The 25,266-nt window shown below is 37.7% G+C and overlaps 1 protein-coding gene across 4 annotated transcripts in view; it reads left to right on the top strand.

The window, feature by feature from the left end:
* TNIK (TRAF2 and NCK interacting kinase) overlaps window positions 1-25,266 on the top strand; it is a 400,067-nt gene that overhangs the window by 248,285 nt on the left and 126,516 nt on the right. For all 4 annotated transcript variants that reach the window (XM_054479691.2, XM_054479690.2, XM_054479687.2 and 1 more), the window contains exons 4-7: window positions 244-369; window positions 17,407-17,517; window positions 21,286-21,376; window positions 23,232-23,362. In XM_054479691.2, coding sequence (XP_054335666.1) covers window positions 244-369; window positions 17,407-17,517; window positions 21,286-21,376; window positions 23,232-23,362 — 459 coding nt within the window. The remainder of the gene's footprint in view (window positions 1-243; window positions 370-17,406; window positions 17,518-21,285; window positions 21,377-23,231; window positions 23,363-25,266) is intronic.

Below are 25,266 nucleotides of genomic sequence, written 5' to 3'. Positions count from 1 at the left end.
GTTTTGGGTGTTTTTGTTTTGTTTTCCAAGAGATTGTGCTACGCTTGTTTGTTGTACAAAATAAGAGTCTCTTGGACAGCCAATGTGTTATGTTTTAGAATTGTTCTTTGCCCTCATATGTAATAATTATGCTCATTTGTCAACAAGGAAGAAAAAACAAGAAAAAATTTAGATGGTGTTGAACAGAATCCTACTAACAACAATAGATTTTCATGACAGAATTTTTATATTGTTCTCATACAGGATGAAGAGGAAGAAATCAAACAAGAAATTAACATGTTGAAGAAATATTCTCATCACCGGAATATTGCTACATACTATGGTGCTTTTATCAAAAAGAACCCACCAGGCATGGATGACCAACTTTGGGTATGTAGTGCCATCCAAATTTGCTTTATTTACATAAAGAACAAACAGGGCCAAATGGTTCATTTTTCTATCCTCATGACAAAATTTGATTAACTCCTTCTTTAACCCTTAGCCCCCATGATGTCCGAACATATTGTTTTCAGGGTTTTCTCCCATTTCCTTGAATATCTATCTTTTCAGGATCTCTAAATGTTCCTTCTATCCCTTAATATGGACCATCCCTAAAGCCGATTGTTAAGTTCTCTGTTGTTTTGTTTTGTTTTTTTCCCCCACTAATTGATGACCTTTTATTGTGTTTTATTTTAGGCACCATGGTATTTACATTTTATGAATTGTATCATTTATTTTGCTTCTTTGAGTTAGGTATTATTCTTTCCCTAATTTCTTGAATGATGCAACTAAGGTTTACAGAAAAAATGAGTAAACTATTCCAATGTCTACATAGCTAGCAGGGATGGATCTAGGATCTAACCAAGCTCTATGTGATTCTCTGTCTATCACTGATGTGTGGGTGACTCTGAAACAAACTTTAACTCTGTAAGTAAAATACCTAATACAGTGTCTGGTACCAAGTAGGGACTCTGCAAAGGTTGTTTTCCTTTCATGTTTCCCCTAGTCCACTTAGCTATGTGCCACAGTCCTTTATCTTTGACAGTCTAAGAGGCAGCTCTAATTGGCTGTCCCACCAACGAGTTTACTGTGTTTCATACCAAACCCTGTCGCTGCTCTGCGGAGCCTTCCTGGTTTCTGTCCTTGGAACTTTTATTCACTTAGTCCTTCAGTAAGATTATAATGCTATATTGGTTTGGCCTTCCCTTGCCAATTTTATAATTACCTCCCTAGTATGGGCCCATTCAGTGGAAGCCTGGACTTTACAATGGCCCTCCTATGTGTTGATCTACTTTTCTTTCACTCTTTCTTCTTCCCTCTACCTTCCGTCCTTCCGTCCCTCCTTCCCCCCTTCCCCCCTTCCTCTCTCTCAATTTCTGTTCATCCCACATGTCGTTGTTATATTAATGCTTCTAAAAATACCTTTTTAACCCCTTACTGTCTTGCTCATTTTCCAGAGATTTTGTATGTGCCTAACACACAAAATTTACTGAATTAGCAAGAGCCTACTGTATGCCAAATACTGTGCTGAACTGTGTGGATCCAGTAATGTCTATTTCATGGAGAATTCCCAAAGTACTCAGTCTTGGGCAGAAGTAACTATTTTAATGCATCAGACATTTCCAATCCAGTGGAGAAGACAGAATATAGACAGCGAATACAATCAGTGACCAAAAAAGACAGAAAAATGTTAGCTCATAAAACTAGCAAGATTTTCATGTCATTTAATAGGAGCACTCAATCTTTGGAAATGAAAAGAACCATTGGGATTTTTTTTTCCATAAGGCTCATCTCCAAATTTAAAAGAAAAATTATTTGGGAGTAAACATATTTTATATAGTTTATGTGATTCTAAAAAAGTTACAGTAGGTTTTAGTTGTGGCCTCTAAATGCATAATAGATGTAAATATGAAGATTCAACATATAAAAGTAGTGGGAGAAAATAAATATGACTGGATAATCCTAAAGAGAGATATATGACAACAAACGGATACACCATAAAATATAATTTTGATGGACTTGACTATATACATGTTTTAAATGTCTTCTTAACAAAAAACATAAAGTAAAAATGCAAATAACTGAGTAAAAATATTCATTTTATGATAAAATGAGCAAAGAATTTAGTAGCCTTCAGAGATGAAGCATTTTTATAAATCAATAGGAAAAACATGAAATTACTAATAGCAAGATTGAGTTAAGGAAAAGGTTACAACCAAAAAAGTAAGCAATATCAATTATCAATAAAGGTGTATTAAAAGGCTATTCTTACTAACAATAGAAATCCACAAGAAAACAATAGATACCATTTCTTGCCTAGTAGACTGGCAAAGATTTTTTTTAATTATAACGTCCAGAATGGACACTCGTACCCACTGCTCATGGAATGAACACTGGTCCAACTTAACTCAAGGGCAGTTGGCATACACACACACACACACACACACACACAAACACACCCCTTCCAAAGCAAACGCCTTACTTTTGACATCCTATTTTCACAGGCAGGAATATGTCCTAAATCAGGTCACTTATTTAGGTAACTACATAAGGATGTATGTAGAAGTTAACCAATAGGGAGTCACTTAAGGGGCACTGCAGACATTTAAAATGATGTAGCTCTGCATTTATAAATGGATAAGCATTAACAATTGTAGTAGGGGCTGGGTGCGAGGGTGGCTCACGCCTGTAATCCCAGCACTTTGGGAGGCTGAGGCAGGTGGATCACTTGAGGTCAGGAGTTTGAGACCAGCCTGACCAACATGGTGAAACCCTGTCTCTACTAAAAATACAAAAAAATTAGGTGGGCGTGGTGGTAGCTGCCTGTAATTCCAACTACTCCAGAGGCTGAGGCAGGAGAATTGCTTGAACTTGGGAGGCGGAGGTTGCAGTAAGCCGAGATAGTGTCACTGCACGCCAGCCTGTGTGACAGAGTGAGACTCCGTCTCACAAAAAAAAAATAATAATAATAAAATAGGACTTTGTAAAGCCTTTGAAGAGGTTAAAATTAGATATAGTATGTTTTCATTTTTGTGGAAAAAATATACACGTAGTAACTTGGTGGGGGATATCTGATATAATGTATACTAATTGTGTTGAAAATATTTATTTTGAGGTAGTAATTTCAGTAATTTCATTTTTTTTATTTTATTATTATACTTTAAGTTTTAGGGTACATGTGCACAATGTGCAGGTTAGTTACATATGTATACATGTGCCATGCTGGTGTGCTGCACCCATTAACTCGCCATTTAGCATTAGGTATATCTCCTAATGCTATCCCTCCCCCCTCCCCCCACCCCACAACAGTCCCCAGAGTGTGATGTTCCCCTTCCTGTGTCCTTGTGTTCTCATCGTTCAATTCCCACCTATGAGTGAGAACATGCAGTGTTTGGTTTTTTGTCCTTGCTATAGTAAACATTTTTCTTTTTTACATCTGCTTTTTTTTTTTCTCTAATCTTTCTCTTCAGTACATTTTCTTTTAGAGACAGGGTCTTGCTCTGTCCTCCAGGCTGGAGTGTGGTGGCACCGTGATAGCTCACTGTAGCCTTAAATACCATAGCTCAAGTGATCCTGCTGCCTCAGCCTTCTGAGTAGCTCTGACTACAAGTGCACGCCACTATGCCCAGCTAATTTATTTATTTTTTTGTCTCACTTTCTTGCCTAGGCTGGTCTCGAACTCCCCGTCTCAAGCGATTCTCCTGCCTTGCCCTCCCAAAGTACTGGGATTACAGGTGCAAGCCACTGCACCTGGCCTGAAATTTCTTTTAAGTTCAGCATCTGAACCCTTTCTGCTGCTTCTTTTGTTATTGCTACCACTGGGCTGTTCTTGCTCCTTATAAAAAACTGTCTGCTCTCTGAGGGCAAGGATTGTGTCTTTTGCTTCCCTCTGCAGCATTTGGAAGGCACTGGGTAATATGCTGACAAAATCATTGGTTTATGAATGAAAATTATACTGTTAGAACAAAACCTGGTTGCAACAGGTACTTTTGAGAGCTCAGTTTCCCTGAGGCCTGCAGATTCGACAGGATATGATGAGGTGGCATGAGTTAAGATATCTTTGTGTTTCCAAAGGACTTCTACATTGTCAACAATTTAGCATTTTAGCAGTGACCCTGAATTGCCAGAAGCTGCAGCAGATGACACGTAGAGAATGATAGCTATTATCGCCCAGTTCATTATCAGCACCCTGGAAGTCCCCCTTGCGCTCCCTCTCTCAATCACTGCCACCCCAAGGAGAACTGGTATCCTGACTTTTTTTCTCCCAGTTGTTTTAAGATATAATCAACAAATAAAAATTGTATATTGGCTGGGCATTGTGGCTCATGTCTATTATCCCAGTACTGTGGGAGACCAAGGCTGGGAGGGTTGCTTGAGCCCAAGAGTCCGAGACCAGCATGGGCAACATAGTGAGACCTCATCTCTACCAAAAAAAATTAAAATTAAAAAAAAGAGAAAGAATTTGTATATTGTTGGTGAGGATGTAGAGAGAAGGGCACCCTTGTATACTATTGGTGGAAATGTAAGTTGGTACAGCCATATGGAAAATACTATAGAGGTTTCTGAAAAAACTGGAAATAGAACTACCTTATGATCCAGAAACCCCACTTCTGGGTACATATCCAAAGGAAATAAAACCAGTATCTCAAAGAGGCATCTGAGCTCGTGTGTTCATTGCAGCATTATTCATAATCGCCAAGGAATGATAGCTATTTTATAGTTGTCTGTAGAAAGGTGTTTTCTTTGGTCAGGGCTATGGTTCTCAATTTAAAAAAAAGCATTAATATAGCTTTAGAACCATCTCCCAGCTTATCACCTGAGCTAGAACAGCTATTTCTAGATGAGCCACAGCTAACTATTAATTTCATTCATTTTTGTGAGATGGGCCAGATAGGATAGTTGGTTTTCATGTTAAGTTGAATTATTAAAATTGGGGTAATTGGGGTGTTTATTTACAAATCGTTGGTTGAGGGAGGGAGAGGGGTGGTCAATAGGGCTTGACTGTTTTTCGCCTTTTTCCAGATCCTGAGATGTTTTAAGATGGAAAGAGAATTAGTCATGACAGACTTTGCTGGGTCCAGTGAAGTTAATTGACTTTCCCTGGGCCTCAAAACTCATTAGTGGATTATGCAGGACCAGATTGCAGACATCCTAAAACATGACACTTTAGCTTGGTCGGAAGTTCTGTGAAAGCCCCCTGGAAGTTTTTGTTGAAAACTGAGCAAAATCTTCAGTCCATTTTCAGATAGGTACTTGGAGAAAGCAGCACACCTGCTGGCATCTGCATGGTGTTAATGGGAGGTATTGTACTCTGGAAATGAGTCACTTCCCACTAGTTCTCTCCCTGGCCAATTGCTCTTCTCATGGAGATGGCTGTTGTTGCTGGGAACCAAAAGCCTGATGTGTATGTGTTCATTTATTTACTCCCCAGTCATTCATTCATTCTTCCATATGTTCATACATGAACATATATATCTCCATATATTCATTTGTCTGTATATACATATATATGTATATATATCATGTCATCATATATATACATGGCTAGTATAGATACATATATATACTGGCTAGGCACTAGGCACTCTTCCAAGCACTCAGGATATAACAGTGAACAACATTTATGAAAGTACTTATTTTAATGCAGCTTACATTCTTGCTGTAGACTACAAACAATAAACATAATAAATAAGACAATTACAGAGGATGCTGGAAGCTAGTAAGTGCCTGGTAGAGTACTAATTGGGAATGCAGGTTTCCGGGTTGCAATGTGTTATGGACTAAACATTTGTGTGCCCCCAAAATTCATATATTGAAACCCTAACCTTCAATGTGATGGTATGAGGAGGTGGGGCCTTTGGGAGGTGATCAGGTGATGAGGGTGGAGCCCTTATAAATGGGATTAGTGCCCTCATAGAAAGAACTCAGAGAGCTCCCTTGCTGTCTTTCTGAGAAGTTAACAGTCTGCAACCTGGAGCCAGATCATGCAGGGCTTTGCAGGCCATTGGAAAGACCTCGGCTTTTACTCTGCATTAGGTGGGAGAGCCATGGAGGGTTTTGAACATGGAGTGAGGGGGATGGGATCTGACCCACATACTGAAGGGGTCACTTCAGTTGCTGGGTTGCGAGTAGACCAGATGGGTCAAGGAGAGAAACAGGAGACCGGTTAGGAAACTGTTTTAGTAAGTGAATCCCCTTCCTGAACTTGATGAAGGGGGATCTGCAAGTAGTGAGCACTTCCAAACAGGCACATGGGGAGGAATTCTGCCATCACATCTGACTTACCTCACTTCAATTAAATGCAATTAACTGCAGGTAACAAAATGTGGAAGTTACAGCTCCTACATTCTGCCAGGTTTGAAGGACAAAGGGCCTAGCCCTTGTCAGGCTCGCGTCTATGCAGAGGGCTGCGCTGACCATCCCCTCTAGCAATTGTCTAGTAGCTTCTTTGTTACCAAAGATGAAGATAAAAGCTATGGAAGGCCTCATAAGGGCAAGAGCGTCATTTCTTTTCCTAGTTGATTGATGTGGTGACAAATCAAGAAAGAACTAGGAAGAAGAAAGACAGAAAGATAGTAGTTAGGAAATTAATATCAGATTACAATATTGGTGGGAACACAGTCATAGAATATAACAGTACATACTTATTCCAAGGCCCCTGACTCACTAAATTTGGGGCATTCTGTGTTAATAAGAACAATGGTAGGAAATATTTATCACCTGCTTACCATGGGCCAAGTACTATGCTTGTTTACTTTGTCATATTATCTTATTAGATTTTTGCAGCCATTCTGCAAATCAAGTATTATCCCTACTCTGCAGATAGAGGAAACTAGGCTCAGAGAGTCCAGAAGTTTGTCCAAGGTCTTATAGCAAGTCCGCGATGAAGCCAGCATGCTGGCTAACCCCAAGCTGTCTGATTCCAGAATCAAACCCTTAAACCCTACACTCCTTTGGTCATGAAAAATAGTTCTGATATCAGAAGCTGATGTTCTAAATAGGATTGAAGATTTATGTTTAAATAAATTTAGTTTAACTTCACCTTTAATCTGTACTCCTCTATTTACCCAATATTCAAAGAGGATAGTAAGACCTGTTAGCTACTAATAAGAGTGCTGTAAACTCTAAGAAATACATTTTGAAAAGTGCATTAGGCGCTTTGGGAATGTTTTATCAAATAATTGCAAAGGTCATAGATAGTTGACTCTTTGGACTAGTGGCATTTTGTTAGGATTACGTTTATATAAAAATATTATGAATTATATAGAGGCATGGCCTAAAGCAACTAAAAGCAGCACTTTCTAACATTTATTCCCTGTATTCAGACTACATGAATATTCCCCAGATATTTATTTTGCTATGGTTGGAGGACAGGTTTGCATATATCCCACTGGCCAATATATGCCCTGTTTCAGGTGTCTGATTGAATTATAATCTGTACGAATCCTATCAGTCTTGTTGTAGAGATAAACTCTTGTTTAGCACTAGCTCTTTGTGGAAATACAACTACTTCAGATAATGGCCAAGTAATTCTCCTTTATCAACTGCTCAGGGTCTGATCCGGAAATCAAAAAAGGGAGCCCTTTCAATAAAGATTCTGATCTCTCGGAAACAAGGCAAGCTCTGACACACAACATCTCATTCTGCTGCCTATCAGTGATGAGAAGCTCTCCATTTTGCTGCATGCCATTCAGACACTGGGAGGGAGTGAGAAATACTGTTTAGTAAATGAACTAATTTCTCAAAAATTACAGTGTGAACTCACACATATTTTGCTGTCTTTTTTGATACCACCATAATACAGGGCTAGAATATCTCGTAACAGGAAATAAATCTGTAATCATCTTCTGGAATGTAGGGTGGTCAAGTAAGATAGCAGATTTTTGCCCTGTAGTGGCTCAATAAGCTATTCATCAAGTTTTCACACAGTACACTTGCAGAGCCAAGAGTTAAGAAATTATACCATGTGCGTTTTAAGGACAAAGATTCTGACAGCCTGGGAATCTGGAGACCCAGAGTCAAACCGCGGGAGAACCAATGTGTCTGGCATTTGGATTCTACTTTATAAAAATGGTAATATTAGACTAGTTCTTAGTTGGCAAACTGGCAGCCTAGAGGCTAAATGCTGCCATGATAAATATGTTGAGTTTGGTTCACATAAGGTGGTGGTGGTTTAATTATGCCAACATTAGAAAAATTGAGCAGTTTCACAGAAAAGTCTGGATTCCTTGAAAAGTTTTGAAAAATCAAATGATCTAGAAATATTGGGCCTGAAATTTCAAATAGTAGCAGTATTTTAGAGCAGTGTACCAGCTGTTTAGAGGGCACATATCAAATTTGCACCAGAGGCCCCAACATCCCCTGTTGTCTTCTATACATATTCAATTTCATGTATTCACATTACTTGCCCAGCCCCTGTGTAAGATCATCTCAGAATAAGATACTGGGATGAACTAAGAAACAAACTCGTTCAACTACCCATGAAAGGTCCTTTTTAGACTCTGCATTGATGTTGGCCACAACTCCTAAACCTAATTCTGCAGTATTTTGGATTTACATTGCTATAGCGTCTTGGCTTGGTAAAAATAATGCCCACTTCAATTTTGATTGTTTTAACATTTAAATGTTAGGTACTGCAGATAATGCCATTAAAACTTTAACCACCCTTGTGTGTGACCTGGAGGTTGTAGGAAAAAAAAAAATTAACCACTTGTAGCTGAATCCTTTGAACAGTTAAAATTTATCTTTTGTTAGTGCTGTGTATCAGAAATGAGGCTTTTAAAACTTGTTTTGATTAGTGTTTGTTACTTTTATAAGTAAAGAGCTCCTTTCCTTCATATACAGAGCCTACGTCACTTGTCTGGAGGAGTTATTTAGTCTTGTTATTTGTGAGCAGAAATGTTTAAAAGGTTGAATTTGGCAAATATAGATATGCCTAACATGGTAAGAGGAATGATTGTAAACAGTCTCCCAGTTTCAGAGCTGTCACATTGCAAGACCTATAGAGACACAAGGTAAGTTACGTAGATACAAACACAGATCTGAAGCTACACGTAACTTAATACCTTGCAACTAGTGTGTGTTGAACTTTAATAGAGCCATTTTATGAATTAATGGGTGATTCTTTGATAAGAATGTGCAACTGATCTCTTCTTTTGTCCCAAAGAATTTCATTTGAACTTTGTTTAAACTTCTTTTCATCTAAGCAAAAGGAAGACTTGATATGTACCCAAAGTTATTTTGCTAATGGTCCATACAACCCTTTTGATTCCTTTTTTTAGATAACTTTTGAGCCAAAGTCTATGTTCCTATTTATGTTGTGTTTCTCAAAATCTTCAGCAATCAAGATGATTAGTCCTAAATGTTCTAAAGCTAGCAATTTCTTTTCTTTTCCTATTTTCAACCTGTCTGAAAACTGGCTCACCATTCCTCACCCCACATTCTTCTATTTGGGTGTAACATTCTGAGATGCAGGGTTGCAAATTTCTTCAACCTTAAAGTTAGCTTCTGTGATTGGATCTTTGGACAAAATTGACATGTAGTGACTTCTACCAAAAAAAAAAAAAAAAATATATATATATATATATATATATATGCAGAAAATTTTGCATGCATACTGTGGAATTTCAGTCCAGACACCAAATACAAGATGCGCTAATGTCCGTAACGTTTCTTTGAATGCTATCATACTGACTCTGGGTTGTCTGTCTCATTAGACATAGGCGACTTGAGCATTTATAGTGGGACTGTCCTTTGGGCAGACTTGTTGCTAAAAATACTAGTTGGCTGAGTATACTCAAACTGTCTTTGCCATGTTCAAGGTATAGAGTTGTTCACTATCCAGAAGCTTTATTACAAAGTCTAGGACACTTCCCATCCTTGGAACTCATCTTTTTATCTTTGGAAGTCTTAAAATTTATAGTTCAAGCATTCTCTTTCCCAGTCAAAGAATATAATTCAGAAGCCAAGAGTTTATATATATATATATATATACTGTACATGCTAGTTTAAAAATGAATGTAAAAGGCCATTACAGTTGCTTTTTAAGATTTGAAATTCCCAAGCTTTACTTTACTTCAATTGATTGAAATGATACATGTATTCAAATGTATACCTACCAATTTTTGTATTTTGTATTTCTGTACACACATTTTATATTTTGAGACTTAACTACCTTTTGTGCATAAAGCAGCCTTCTGTACCAAAGTTACTGAGTTTGGACTTTGTTTCCACTGTCATAAATCATGCAGATGAGATCTGTGGTTATTTTCAGCCACACATGATGAAAATACTCTGTGCCTCATTGATGTTTCTGGGTTAAATCTTTGCAGAATTGTGTTCTTGGAAGTTTGTTCTTCCTATTATTTATTTTTATTTATATTTATTTATTTATTTATTTTGAGACAGAGTTTCGCTCTTGTTGCCCAGGCTGGAGTGCAATGGCATGATCTCGGCTCACTGCAACCTTCGCAGTCTGGGTTCAAGCAATTCTCCTGCCTCAGCCTCCCGAGTAGCTGGGATTACAGGCATACACCACCATGCCTGGCTAATTCTGTATTTTTAGTAGAGATGGGGTTTCTCCATGTTGGTCAGGCTGGTCTTGAACTCCTGACCGCTCACCTTGGCCTCCCAAAGTGCTGGGATTACAGGCGTGAGCCACTGTGCCCGGCCCCTATTATTTTCTTAGGGTGCCCTTTAAACTGCTTGGCGCAAACCCTTCTAACTTTAGGAAGACCTTCATCTTCCTCCTTGCACCTCTTCCTGCCCCCTGCCTCCAACCCCTCCTTTTACTATAAAAGAGAAGGGATCTGTTAGTAGTCATTTATTCTTGTGGGTGACTGACTAGTGACATTTGGGAGGAATTAGTTCCTGTCAGGATATTCTGGGTAAGTATCTGCAGTTGTAAAATAACATCCTAAGACTTCGTTTCTCCTTACAGGAACTTAAAACCCATAAACTAGCAAGGGAGTGAATACTTTAGGGACCCCAGGAGTCATCCAAACCTTTGACTGCCTTTGAGAATAAATCTTTTAAAATTCTTTCAGAGGTTATTAGGGCTGGAAAGGGAAGTTTAGAAGCGGCCACATCTGGTGATTCCATGCTAAAGGCCCCCTGTCTCTTGTGAAGAGATAACCTCAAGCGCTGACTCAGTATTCTGAAATGTCTTCTGGAATCAGCTGAGGCTGAAGACGCTTTACTTAAATATTGTCCTGGAGAGGGGAGAAGCACAGGAAGGCATACTAAGTAACCCCCGACCAACCTCTACGAGAAAACATCCTACAAGAAACATGACAACTGACAAAAACTGCTGACAATCAACCATGCAAATTGTGAAGTGTCAGAACTCTTTGGCTTTTAAAAATTAACCTTTGTTATTTAGATAGTAATAACTACCCATGTCTAAATAATCCAAGCAATTCTTTTCTCTAATAAGTTGGTTGGTCCACACTGTGCTTTTTTTGGACACCTGCTCCAGTCTCAGGCCTAGTCCTCATCCTGCCCCCAACCACTTTCAACTTGACCTTCCTTGTTTCTTCTCAAGTGGTATGCATGTTTATTTAAGTTTCTGACCCAGTTATTTATTTAGGCGGTGTTGAGTGAAAATTGCAAATGTAAGATTCTTTTAAAATTCCCCCACCCCCTATCACCACTGCCTTCCAAATAAAAAGATCCATTGCCCTGGAATGCACCACTGTGTCTTCTTGCTGTGTGGTACAAATGTGAAAAGACATGTGTGGTGCCTTTTCGTTAATAGAGGTTTTAGCAAAATGTGCCCAGTGCCTTTTACAAACATCTTTCAGCCCTGTCTTTTCACCATCCAAGTGAAGTGGACGTTGGGGAGATATTGATGCTATCTTCCATGTCAGAAACTCTTTCTTTTTGCACTTTTATAAATGCAAAATAGACCAAAGAATAGAAACATCATAAATACATCTTGAGATTTTTGGCTGCTAGCAGCTTTATATCCATAGACACAATTAATGTTCACATCAAACCAGTAAGTTTGATGCTTTTATTTTGTATTTTATCATAGTGGTAGTGGTGGGGAGAGAGACATTGCTAAGCCCAGGGTGGTTAGGGAACATACCCAAGGACACATAGCTAGTAATTCAGAGAGCAACGTGCTTTCACCCTGCTCAAGTTACTTAATGAGCGTAGACTATGGATAAAGTGCAGACTGTAACTAAGCTCTATTTCCAAATACAGAAAAAGGAAGTTAGGTGAAGAAGAATTAACGAAGCATTTGTAAATTGCTTCACCCAGTGCCTGGCACATGGTAAATTCTCAGTAAATGTTAGAAAGTATTATTATCCCAGTATACACTCTTTGAGAACTTTCTTTCAGGGAGAATTTTAATGACCCATTATTTCTTTCTTGTGAGATGTGAAGTTATTGACTTATCACTGCTGAGCTTGGCATGTTGAGCTCTGTTTCTGTTTATTAATGTGATGAGGTTACTTATGGGGAGGGAGGATCCCTGCTGTGTGGTGGCAGTAATTATCAGCATTGCTGTGTGGCTATAGGAACCGATTGCTAGCAAGTGCTGTTTTTCTTTCTTTTTTTTTTTTTTAAATCCCATTATATAATTTAACAATCATTTTGTTCCATAGTGAGATGAAAAGAATTTAGCAGCCTTCAGCTGGAGCTGAACGGGAAAGCAAATTATAGAAATCACTGACAGTAGTGCCTGGCTAGAGTAGGATTGTTTCCTACTGAATATTTGAAAGTATTTTGTCCAATCTAATTTTGAAAGACTCAAGTCACTGGGCTTCCATTGCCTTCCTTGGGAGCTATAATTACATGGCCTAATAGAGCTCAGTGGTGGGACATTTTCTCCAGCTGATACAGGAGCAATGGATGTATTCACAGGAGGCCTGGTCAATGTACTTTTCAAAATGGGATTTAGAGAAGGGACACAAACATGTTTTGCTCACTTGGGAAAATATTCATTTCCAGCTACCAAAAGATGTTTCTTTGGTCCATCCTGCTGGCATTGAACCCTGATTTGCTATATAATGGGACTTTCTTTAACTTTGTATTGTGGAGAATCCTAAAAATATACAAAAATAGACAAAAATAATGAACACCTGTGCACCCAAAACTAGCCCCAACAGCCTTTAATCAGTGGCCAATTCCACCCCATCCACATGTCCATCTACGTTGCCCCTTCTAGTTATTTTGAAACAAAACTTATATAATTTTTTAAAAATTCTGGTAACATAAACATAAAATTTACCTAAATTTTAACTACTTTAGAATGTATAACTCATTATCATTAAATATAGTCACACTGTTATGCAGCCATCACGAGTATCTAGTGCCAGAACATTTCCATCACCCCAAAAGAACACTGTGTACCCATTAAGTAGTCATTCCTGTTACCCCTTACCCCCAGTCCCTGGCATCCACTAGTCTGCTTCTGTCTCTATGGATTGCCTATTTTGGATATTTCATATAAATGGAATCATACAATATATGGCCTTTTTTGTCTGGCTTCTCTTTTTTTTGAGACGGAGTCTGGCTCTGTCGCCCAGGCTGGAGCACAGTGGTGCGATCACGGCTCACTGCAAGCTCCGCCTCCTGGGTTCACGCCATTCTCCTACCTCAGTCTGGCTTCTCTTTTACTTAGCATAATGTTTTACATGATTCATCCACATTTCATGCATCAGTATTTCATTCCTTTCCATGGCTGAATAATATTTTATTGTATGGATATCCCACATTTTGTGTATCTGTTCTTCTGTTGATAGACATTTTGGTTTTTTCTGCTTTTTGTCTATCGTGAATAGTGCTACTTTGAACATTCATGTACAAGTTTTTGTTCGAACACCTGTTTTCAATTCTTTTGAGTACACATCTAGAAGTGGAATTGCTGAGTCATGTGTCAATTCTATGTGTAACTTATTGAGGAACCCATTAACTGTTCACCACAGTAACTATACCATTTTACATTACCATTAGCAATGTATAGAGGTTCCAGTTTCTCCACATCCTCACCAATACTTGTGATTTTCTGCCTTTTTTTTCTTCTTAAATTAACATCCATCCTAGTAGATGTAAAGTGATATCTCATTGTGGTTTTGGTTTGTATTTTCCTAATGACTAATGACATCGAGCCTCTCTACATGTCATTGTTAGCGATTTGTATATCTTCTTTGGAGGAATGTCTATTCAAGTCCTTTGCCCATTTTTAAATTGGGTTGCTTGTCTTTCTGTTATTGAGTTGTAAGAGTTCTTTATATATTCTGGATAGTAGACCTTTATCAGATATATGATTTGCAAATACTTTTCCCATTCTGTGGGCTGTCTTTTCACTGTCTTGATAGTGTCCTTTCATTCACAAATGTTTATAATTTTGATAAAATTAATTTTTTCTTTTTTTTTCTTTTGGTGCTTGTGCATTTGTTGTCATATCTAAGAAGCCACTGCCAAATCTAAGGTCAAGGAGAGTTACCCCTATGGTTTCTCCTGAAAGTTTTATAGTGTTAGCTCTCGTATTTAGGTCTTTGATCCATTTTGAGTTAATTTTTTTGTATAGGGTGTGAGGTAAAGGTTTAACATCATTTTTTGCATGTGAATATCTGTTGTCTCAGCACTATTTGTAGAAGAAACTGTCATATAATTTTATCCATAAGTATTTCAGCATTTTTCTCTAAAAGATAAGAACTTCTTTTTACAAAACTACAGTACCATTATTACACTTTAAAAATATTGGCCAGGTGTGGTGGCTCATGCCTGTAATCCCAGCACTTTGGGAGGCCGAGGCGGGCGGATCACAAACTCAGGAGATTGAGACCATCCTGGCTAACATGGTGAAACCCCGTCTCTACTAAAAATACAAAAAAAATTAGCCGGGCGTGATGGCAGGCACCTGTAGTCCCAGCTACTTGGGAGGCTGAGGCAGGAGAATGGCGTGAACCCAGGAGTCGGAGCTTGCAGTGAGCCGAGATGGCACCACTGCACTTCAGCCTGGGTGACAGAGTGAGACTCCATGTCAAAAAAAAAAAAAAAAATTAACCAGATTTCTTGAGTATCATCAAATACCTAAGTCTGTATTCAGAATTGTAATTATCTCAAGGTGTGTAATAACTTTTTTTAAAAAAATTATTATCTAAATAAGGTGCACCCATTGCAATTTGTTGGTGTATCTTTTTAAGTGTTTTTAAATCTATAGGTTTTCTTTGCCTCTCTTTTTTGCCTTTTTTTTGTTTGTTTGTTTTTTTGAGGTGGAGTCTCGCTGTGTTGCCCAGGCTGGAGTGCAGTGGCGCAATCTCAGCTGACTGCAAGCTCTGCCTCCCAGGTTCACGCCATTCTCCTGCCTCAGCCTCCTGAGTAGCTGGGACTACAGGTGCCCGCCACCACGCCTGGCTAATTTTTTGTACTTTTGGTAGAGATGGGGTTTCACTGTGTTAGCCAGGATGGTCTCGATCTCCTGACCTCATGATCCGCCCACCTAGGCCTCCCAAAGTGCTGGGATTACAGGCGTGAGCCACCGCGCCCGGCCGCATCTCTTTTTTTCTCCCTTGCAATTTATGTGTTGAAAAAACTCTTTGTCTTGACTAGTATCCTGGTCTAGATTTTGTTGATTGTATCCTCATGATGTTACATGTTCCTCAGTCCTCTGAATTTCCTGTAAATCAGTGGTTGGAGCTAGAGGCCTGATCAGGTTCAGATTTTTGTTTTTATTTTTGGCAGTACTACTTCCTAGGTAATATGCGTTCTTTTACCAAAAGGCAAATTCTGTTTACTTTTTTAAATGTTAGCAGTCATTGATGATCACTGCCTGAGTCTGCTAGCTTATTAGGAGGCACAAAATGGTTGCATTCTTCTACTATGTCTTCTTCATTTATTAGATGGAATACCTACTTTTTTATGAAGAGAAACTTTCCCTCTTTTATTATTCAACTACCCAGTGGTAAGATTTGTATTAAAAAGGCAGTATAGACTCTTCAGCCTTTCCTTTTATTTGCCAGCTCTTAGTTAGTTTGTTATATTTTTCTAACAGTGCCAGTCATATTCTTTGGGTTGGGGGTCGGGGGGGTGACCTTGTTAAGGCATTTAATTAAGCACATTTAAAGTATTTCTACACATTACAGCTATTATTCTTACCAATGCTCAAATTATCCTATCCTTCACCACTGGGAGTCTCTTGAAATTGAATCCTTTTTGACATGATTTTGTGGTCTTTGATAGTTTCTGGGCTATTACATGTTGTAATTTCCCGGTCTACTTGTGGCACTTCCCAAATTTCCTTGTAAGCACTTATAGGTCTTGAAACTTCCCTGGCTTCTTGGAGAAGGTAGGAAGGTTTCCCAGCCTTTGTGGAATCATAAGAAGACAAGTCAGAACAGGCTTTGGAAACTCACTCATGAAATGAGTTTCATGAGATTTTATTTAGTTTCTATTAGGTATACAAAGAAAAAGAAAATATAATTTCTGCCTGAAGATTTTGGAGCCTGATGAGGTATTTTTAGGACCTGGAAATATAGTGCTGATATCAGGAATGTAGATTTGGACAAAGCCAAAGCCATCAATGTGGTTTTATTGTGGCTCCATTTTAGTTCTGTCTCTACTACCAAGTCAGGAATTGATTGCTAGTTATTCTGAATTCTTTTCATATAATTATAAAAAATATATAAGTACCTAATAAGGTGACCTTTGTTGAAGATATTTTTGAAGGTAAAAGTCTGGAAATGGATGTGTTTTTCTAAGCCTAGAAAATGCATCTAAAAGCACATAGATGGCTTTTTTTCCAAATGGTCTCTACATCCCCATTGAGTAAGGGCGATGTTTATTTTCTGTCTATTTTGTAAGTTGCTAAGTAGTGTAATGAGTTTATATTTATAGAGTGCTTGGAGCTTTTGCATGAAAGGTGCTAAATTAGAGTTTATTGTTTATTGAATTTATTTGATATGACCAACCTCCTGGGAACATTCGCTGAAGTTAATTAAAAACAGATAGTTCTCACACTGACAGCTTACAGTGCCACTTACAAACCAGTAACATAAACAGTGTGCTCTTTTGTAACCCTAAGTTGGGACACCTAGACAACCACAGCTCTTTCTGGTAGGGGAATAATCCTACTTTTACGTGAAAATTTGACTGCTGAGTGAAAACAGAGATATTCTCAATTTTGTCTGAGTCACCTACCTACTCCCATTAAAAAAAAAAATACTTAGAATATAGAGAGTTTCCTCAATTTTCAAATATAACTTACAGGTTGAAAAATTTAAAAATAATGTTTCCTTTATATCATTTTGGGAGTACCTGAAGGTAAAAGCTTGTGTTTCATATATTGTTTTATGATTACTTTTTCTTTGCAGGAATGGCATTCCAAAGCAGCCAATTGCTTATGCTTTCTTACCCCAACTTAATGGAAGCTGTGAAGCATCATTAAAATAATGGCTTGTTTGCTTCCTTTGCCAGTTGGTGATGGAGTTTTGTGGTGCTGGCTCCGTCACCGACCTGATCAAGAACACGAAAGGTAACACGTTGAAAGAGGAGTGGATTGCATACATCTGCAGGGAAATCTTACGGGTAGGTTATGAGTGGGGACTGGCCCACCTCCCAAAGTCTTCAAGCAACACATGATATCTTATGAGGGATTGAATTTTGTTCTGACTTTCCAGTGAAATTCATAAGCATATCAAAAACCCTTTAAAAGTTTATCCTATCAGTGGTGGTGGTGGTGGTGGTGGTGGTGGTGGTGGTGGTTTGGTGTGAAGGTCTGCTCTGATGGAAGTGAGCGCCGTTCTGGAGATAGGCCATGAGCATATTTTTATTTAGGTTGACATTGGGTGATTTCTCTTAACAAGGGATTCATTTTCAATGCTGTTTCCAATTAGAAACCTGATTTTAGATCATAAAGACAGTGTTCCACTTAGGAAATGAATTATTTTAAGAGATATTTTAATCAGTTAAGTTATCTGTTTGTAAAAGTTCATAATTAATATATTATCCCTAATGGTGTAATACCTTCCCACCATATGAAGTTTATAAGGATTGTGTGACTTTAGTCATTCCTATACATACAACCTAGTTTAACTGATTTTACCTTTAAAAAAAATCTTTGTGACCTAATCACTTAAACTAATCAAAATAGCTGAACGAGACTGCCTGTTTTCCCACACATCCCCCAGTCAGGAAATCTAGACAATAGTATCATATTTGCTGAGCTGAGTTCAGGAAGAAGAAAGTAACTGGGCATATTTTAGTTCATTCCGACTAGCTTAATCATCCCGTCCTACTAATATGGAGGTTATTATATGTCTACTGAGCATTCTTACTAGATCTTCCTGGCCATTGTTATTTATTTATAAGCTCTGCCTTCTTAATTTAAGGCAACGAAAGTTCAAACTTTTTTACTGTGTGTTCAAGATATGCCTCTGAGAGATAGATTATATGCTTTGAGTGGATGGATGAAATGGATAGAAGTTAAAAAAGAAGGAAGGCATAAGAAGACGATGTCTGTTCATTAAATGCAAACCAAATTAGGCAAAAGGCAAATAGAAAATGGAATTTTAAAATTGTAACACTGATGTGAATGACTTCTATCCTGAAAACTACAAAATATCACTGAGAAATATTAAAGAAGACCTTAATAAATGGAGGTGTATATTATTTCACAGATTACCCAATATTCTAAAGACATCATTTCTACCCAGTTTGATCCATGGTTTCATTGAACTTCCAATTAAAATTCCTATAGGTATATTTGTGGAAATTTATAAAGCTGATTTTCAAACATTATATAGAAATGCAAAGGGCCAAGAATAACCAAGGCAATCTTGAAGAAGAAGAACAAAGCTGGAGGATTTATGCTACCAGTTATCAGGATTTATTATAAAGCTACTAATAAATTAAGACAGAGTAGTATTGTTACAAGATTAGACAATGGCCAAAGGAACAGAATCAAGGGTCCAGGAACAGACCCACATCATATGGATACCTGGTCTTTGTCAAAGGAAAGGGTGCTCTTATCAGTAAATAGTACTTGATCAATTGCATATCCGTAAGAAAACATGAAACCTGACACCTGCTACATACCATATTCAAAAATTTATTCCAGCTGGGTTATAGATATAAATGGGAAAAATATAAAAATTACAGCACTTAAGAAAAAACACATATATCCATGGGTTGGGATAGGCAAAAATATCAATTATATGTTTTGTGTTCTTTTTTTTTTTTTTTTTTTGAAATTAAAACAGAACACAAAACAAAATTTGAGGGAAACAAGGAGGCCTGGCTGCTGATTTCCTTCACATCTGACGTTTATCTCTGTTTTGATGTGCCATTGTGCAAACTTACTTTGAATTTCTGACTTAAAATTTTGCTCATTCAGATAGAGCATAATGGATTATTGAGTCATCCTGACCACTCAGTGGGTGCCAAGAACCTGTCAGGTCTCTAGGGCTGGTTCTGCCCGATAAGCCTTTCTGCACTGCTAGGGAACCCTACAGAGGATCAGTCATTTGATCTAATCTTCATGGTTCTAAAAGCAGCAGGGATGTTTCATCACATGAGCATCTCTCAATACCTTTCACACATTCTCAATGTGTGGAAACAATGGCTTTCCTCCTTTTTCCAAAACATTCTCCGAAATGATACCAGCATTTCAGACATGTCTCACTGGAAGAGACATTTGATCACCCAAAGGTCTCTGGCCACAAGAGGTTTTAGAGATGACCTCCATGCATTGTATGATCTCATTAAAAGAACTTTTGGCTCACTTCCACGCTCTGGTATCTGCTTTCAACCATTTCAGCGGTCAAAGAGGGAAAGGGATCTTCAGTCCCTCTCTTAAGGATTTATGGGGTACATAAATACTGTGAAAACCACACATTTAAACCCCTGATGCCTACCTTGTGACAAACTGAACAGATAAGAAAGGCAATTTTTTAAGACCTAAACCAGTGCCTCAAACCCTTCTATAACATGGTTTATGTTTTCTGATATCTCTAAATGTATATATGGGTCTTTTTGGACCTCTGTACTCTCACGCTGAATTTCTTTGACAAGAGAATTCAGATATCTAGGTGTGTTTCTTTTCCTGTCAACCTCATTTTTCATACCATGATTTTGTTGTTGTGCAGAAGATTAAAAGCACAAAAAATTAAAAATAATAAAGTACACTTGGGGACCCAATACATTGAATTATCAGGTGTTAGCATAAAATAATTTGCTTTAAGACTCCATTTTTAGATTATTTTAGATTATAATTTATCTGAAAAATATATGACTACTTTAGAGTAAGTCTGTAGGTTAAAAAATTCACACCACAAAGAAGCCAAAAACAGAGTAATTCATGAAGAAATGGAACACAAACAGGTTTAGTTGTCACTGAATAATTATCTCACATAATGAGCACAAAGTCACAAATAGCATAAACTAGCATAAACTAAAAATGACAGTGATGAATGCCAACAAAGGAAGTAGAAACTGTATTCCTTTTTAAATGTAAGGCACAATGGGTAAAGCCAATGGGAAATTTCTTGGCTGGTCTGAGAAATATTTTACTTTGCTTAATTAAAATTGTATAACAAGACCGGGTGCTGTGGCTCACACTTGGATTCCCAGCACTTTGGGAGGCCGAAGTGAATGAATCACCTGAGGTCAGGAGTTCGAGACCAGCCTGGCCAACATGGTGAAACCCCGTCTCTACTAAAATAAATTAGCCTGGCATGGTGGCGGTCACCTGTAATCCCAGCTACTCTGGAGGCTGAGGCAGTCGCTTGAACCCAGGACACAGAGGTTGCAGTGAGCCCAGATCGCGCCATTGCACTCCAGCCTGGGAGACAGAGTAAGGCTCTGTCTCAGTCAATCAATCATTCAATGAAACTGGATAACAGAAAGTAAATTTTAACTTTTAAATTCAAATATCCTGCAGGGATTCAGTTAAATCAGGTTAGTTTTCTGTACAGAGACTGTGTAGATGGTTCTGTTTTAAACTAGCAAATACAGGCAGTCTTCGCTTTTCACAGTAGTATTAACTGAAACTCATGTTCATGTTGGAACCGTATAATCACTCGTGTGGTTCCCTGATACCTGATAATCAGATCCAATATGCAAGCATTTCATTAAACACAGCACCATAGCATTGCAAGGACTGCCTGTGTATTTTAATTTATATTGATCAGTTGCCTACAGTTAGAAGAGCATTATGAGCACATGAAAGATGTGATTATAATTCTGAAAAGTATGTCTGGGTGAGTGTAAAGTTTTTGGATCCTTAACATTCAAAATAATTTATTGGCATCTTGGTTTATGTTCCTATTAACCCTTCTTAACTCTCCATCACTCCAGGGGCTGAGTCACCTGCACCAGCATAAAGTGATTCATCGAGATATTAAAGGGCAAAATGTCCTGCTGACTGAAAATGCAGAAGTTAAACTAGGTAAGAGCAGAATCCTGTGAGCCTTGGAATTGCAGGAAGTGATGAGATTATATTAACAGCTCTAAAAAATTAATGTTAATTTGTCACCGTGGATTTGGAGAGCATTGCCCTAAAAATAGAAAGGAAAATGTTTCTTTGCCTATTTTAAAAAACATTTTCTCAAGGCATTCTGAAGAATGAATTATATATGATGTGGGAACAGAACCACTTGTTTAATCAATATATAGAAATAATTGAGTTTTTTTGTTTCAGCGGAGATTAGAAGTGACAAACTTTGAAATGGTCTCCTATATCTTACAGTTTGTTTATATTGTTGCTGCTATAACAGAGCACTAGGACCCAATTTTTTTCCATTAAAATATACACAGTTAGGCATATTCAGAATGATCAATTCCTGCTATATTCCCATAGGTTTAAGTTATATTTACATTGATTTTGTTGTTACCTTGGGCTCCTGTGAAAAGTGGATGCTTAATATTCTACTTTAGGTGCATACTGATTACCCCCTCTCTTCCATCAGTGGGAGAATCCTTTTCTTTGGCGTATCTATTAGAGCTCTTTCAGTAAAGTAGAGAATTACCACGTGCATTTGACTGCTTGATGTATATGAGTAAGAGCATGAATTGACAAATATCCAGTAGGATATGTAACTTGTCATCTAGAAAAGGATCACTGTCCATATGATTGTATATTTTCAAAGAGATTTAAACATCTTCTATGTTTATATCCCAAACATTTGTTCTTCCTTTTTGTTGAAATATATAACTTCCATTTTTTTTCTTAGTTAACATTTGGGGCCAAACTTTCTCACCTCATGTATATTCTCTTTTAGAAACAAAAGTATACATTATGTAGGCTAAGCAGTTATATATGTATCAGCTAGATAAGCTATCCTGAGAGCATTCTTGCATCACTAATTGACAGTTACTTGTTGAGTGTATATTATATGCCAGGCCCTGTACAAGACAATTTTCTATAGATTATCTCTCATAAACATCAGAGCAACTCTGTGTAGATGTCATCATCCTCATTTTACAGATTAGGAAACCGAATCTCAGAGAGGTCGATCTACTAGCCCTAGGTCATACCACTAGTAGTGGCAGAAATGAGATACAAACTTAGGCAGTCTGACTCCAGACTTTTGCTTTTAATCACTTGTCTTGTATCCCCAAAATACTACCCTTTAGGACAACCAAGCTTACTTTTTTTTAACACCTATTTTTGGTCCCTGTGAAGCCTTGGTGTAATCAAATGTAACTCTTTGTGCCTTCCTCATTGGTACACTTACTTCATCCATTTCTCATGCAGTTTAAAAACATATTCACAGTATTGAAAAGGTAGAAGCAACCCAGGTGCCCATCAACAGGTGAACAGATAAACAAAATGTGGTCCATACATACAATGGAATATTATTCAACCTTGAGAAGGAAGGAGATTCTAACACATGCTGCAACGTGGATGAACCTTGATGATATTATGCTAAATGAAATAAGCCAGTCACAAAAAGACAAATACTATATGATTCCACTTATACAAGGTAGTGAGAATAGTCAAATTTATAGAGATGGAAAGTAGAATAATTGCCAGGGGTTGGGACAAGGGGGAACTGGGAGCTATTGTTTAATGGGTACAAAGTTTCAGCTGGGGAAGATGAGAAATTCTGGAGATGGATAGTGGCGAAGGTTGCACAACAATGTGGATGTGCTTAGTGCCCCAGAAATGTACATTTTAAAATGGTCAAAATTGTACACTTTATGTTACTTATGTTTTACCACAATAAAATAATTCACATTCATTGTATCGCTATATAAAACCTAAGATCATAGACTTTATTTACTTGTCTTTTCTTAAATAGTGGACTTTGGAGTCAGTGCTCAGCTTGATCGAACAGTGGGCAGGAGGAATACTTTCATTGGAACTCCCTACTGGATGGCACCAGAAGTTATTGCCTGTGATGAAAACCCAGATGCCACATATGATTTCAAGGTATGGCTTCTTTGTTGTGTTTCAAAACTATGCCTACCATCTTATCCTGAGTCTTACAAAGTCTTACATGCCTTTATATTTATGATTTATGTCACCCAAAGGGAGAACTGAAAAACATTATTTGAGTTTTAAGACTTATAAGACATTCAAGTGAGGCTCTTTTTAACGAATTCACCCATCTTATCTGATGGCCTATTTGTAAAAAATAAAAAATAAATAAAAAGCTTAAATCATTTTCTATATTTTTTTGAATTTACTCTTGCTTCTTCTTATTGGAAAATAGATTGGATTTCCATTTTGATTATGGTTTAGATTTTTGGAAGAGTATATATTCTGATAGCTTTTTACGTTAAACTAAGATGTGAATTTGTTGTCTTGGGTCATCTTTTTCTGATTGAGAATAATCTGACTTACTCACTTCTACAGTGCTCGAAGTATAATTATCTGGGGTTTATTTTTCATGAGAGGGAATCAGATGGAATATTGGTGACTACTTTATGGTATTTCTGTCGTGTGGCCTGATGTTTCATAGAAATTTGATTTGTGACTTGTTATTTTATATTATTATAAACTAGAAATTTGCTAATAAATTCAAAGCTGTGTTCAAATAGATTTCTCCAAGAAGTCCTTCTCTTTTCTATTCTGCTAGCCAATAACCAAACATAATTTTGCATTATTGCCCCTCAGGTTTATTGTCTGGACTTTCAGGTGACACGGCTTTCTAATGAATGGTGACTGAAAGTCAAGGCAATAAAATTAGGGGCAATGGGATCTAGGAACTGTGTGTGGATTTCCAGGCTGTGCATTAGGTAGAGAGACACCCTGTGGTCTTTGTGTACATTACAGGACAACTTGGGCAAAACTTAATCTGCTTGGGCTGGTTTCAGAGGTGCATGGACTTTTCACCGAAACACTTTAATGATCCTCTGTAAATACTCTCATCTAACAGATGAAGAAACTGAGGCCAAGGTCTGCAGGTGCTCACCGGGTTAGCAATCTTCTCAGAGTTAGCACTTGAATGCAGGTCTCCAAACTTTCTATTCAGAGCCCTTTCCAATATATTACCTTGCTCCTCTGTAACGTACTTCCATATAAATCTCCGATTTATCAATTGAACAGTATATTTGAAGAATATTTCACTTTTAAGGAATATTTTTAGTTCTCGACATGTGGGGTTATTATTGAAATCAGGTCTCAAAGATGCAAACATTGCAGGGTTTTTGAGGCCCCATATCTCAGTGTTGACAGAAAATTTGCCTCTTTTGGGAATTGCAAGCTTGAAGGTCTGAAAACCTAATAATCTCCCATAAATTTCCTCCTTCCTTCAAAGTTAGTCACTGTAATAACCTGACAACAATCTGTCTGAAAACAGCTGCCAAGTTAAAAATTAATCTCCTGCCGAAATAAGTGTCATTTTTTTAAACTGCTAATGATAAGCATATTTAAATAATTCCATTTGCAAATCCCTTCAGAGAAGCCACTACAAAATATACATCCCAGGCCAGATATGGGTATCATGATTAGCTACAAGCAATTCTTCAAACCACAGTTGTATCTAACAAGTGCTAACTAGTCTACATCTGGGCCACAGATATTCTAGATTACTATGTAAGGTAGCATGGGGAAACAGCGTTTGCAGCTTTTACAATCTCAACTTAATCTTTTAAGTATTGTGACTGACTGCACTATATATGGGACTTTTGTTATGTAAATAAAGTGGGTGCCTACAACTGACTTGTTTTCAGTAGGGTATCTAGAAGAGGCTTTCCTTCTGGCCAAGCCAAAGCTTGGAATTAAACTGATATTTTGGTCCTCTTTCCTCAGATTATGGCTAAGGAGTATAGTTTAAGATCACTGTAAATGGTGTGAGACCAGTGCATAACTCTAGGTATGGGCAAAGCCTG

Source organism: Pongo pygmaeus, chromosome 2 (genome assembly GCF_028885625.2).
Source record: "Pongo pygmaeus isolate AG05252 chromosome 2, NHGRI_mPonPyg2-v2.0_pri, whole genome shotgun sequence".
Lineage (NCBI taxonomy): Eukaryota > Metazoa > Chordata > Mammalia > Primates > Hominidae > Pongo > Pongo pygmaeus.
Note: the sequence above shows the minus strand (reverse complement) of the source record. Positions and strands in the feature narration are given on the sequence as shown.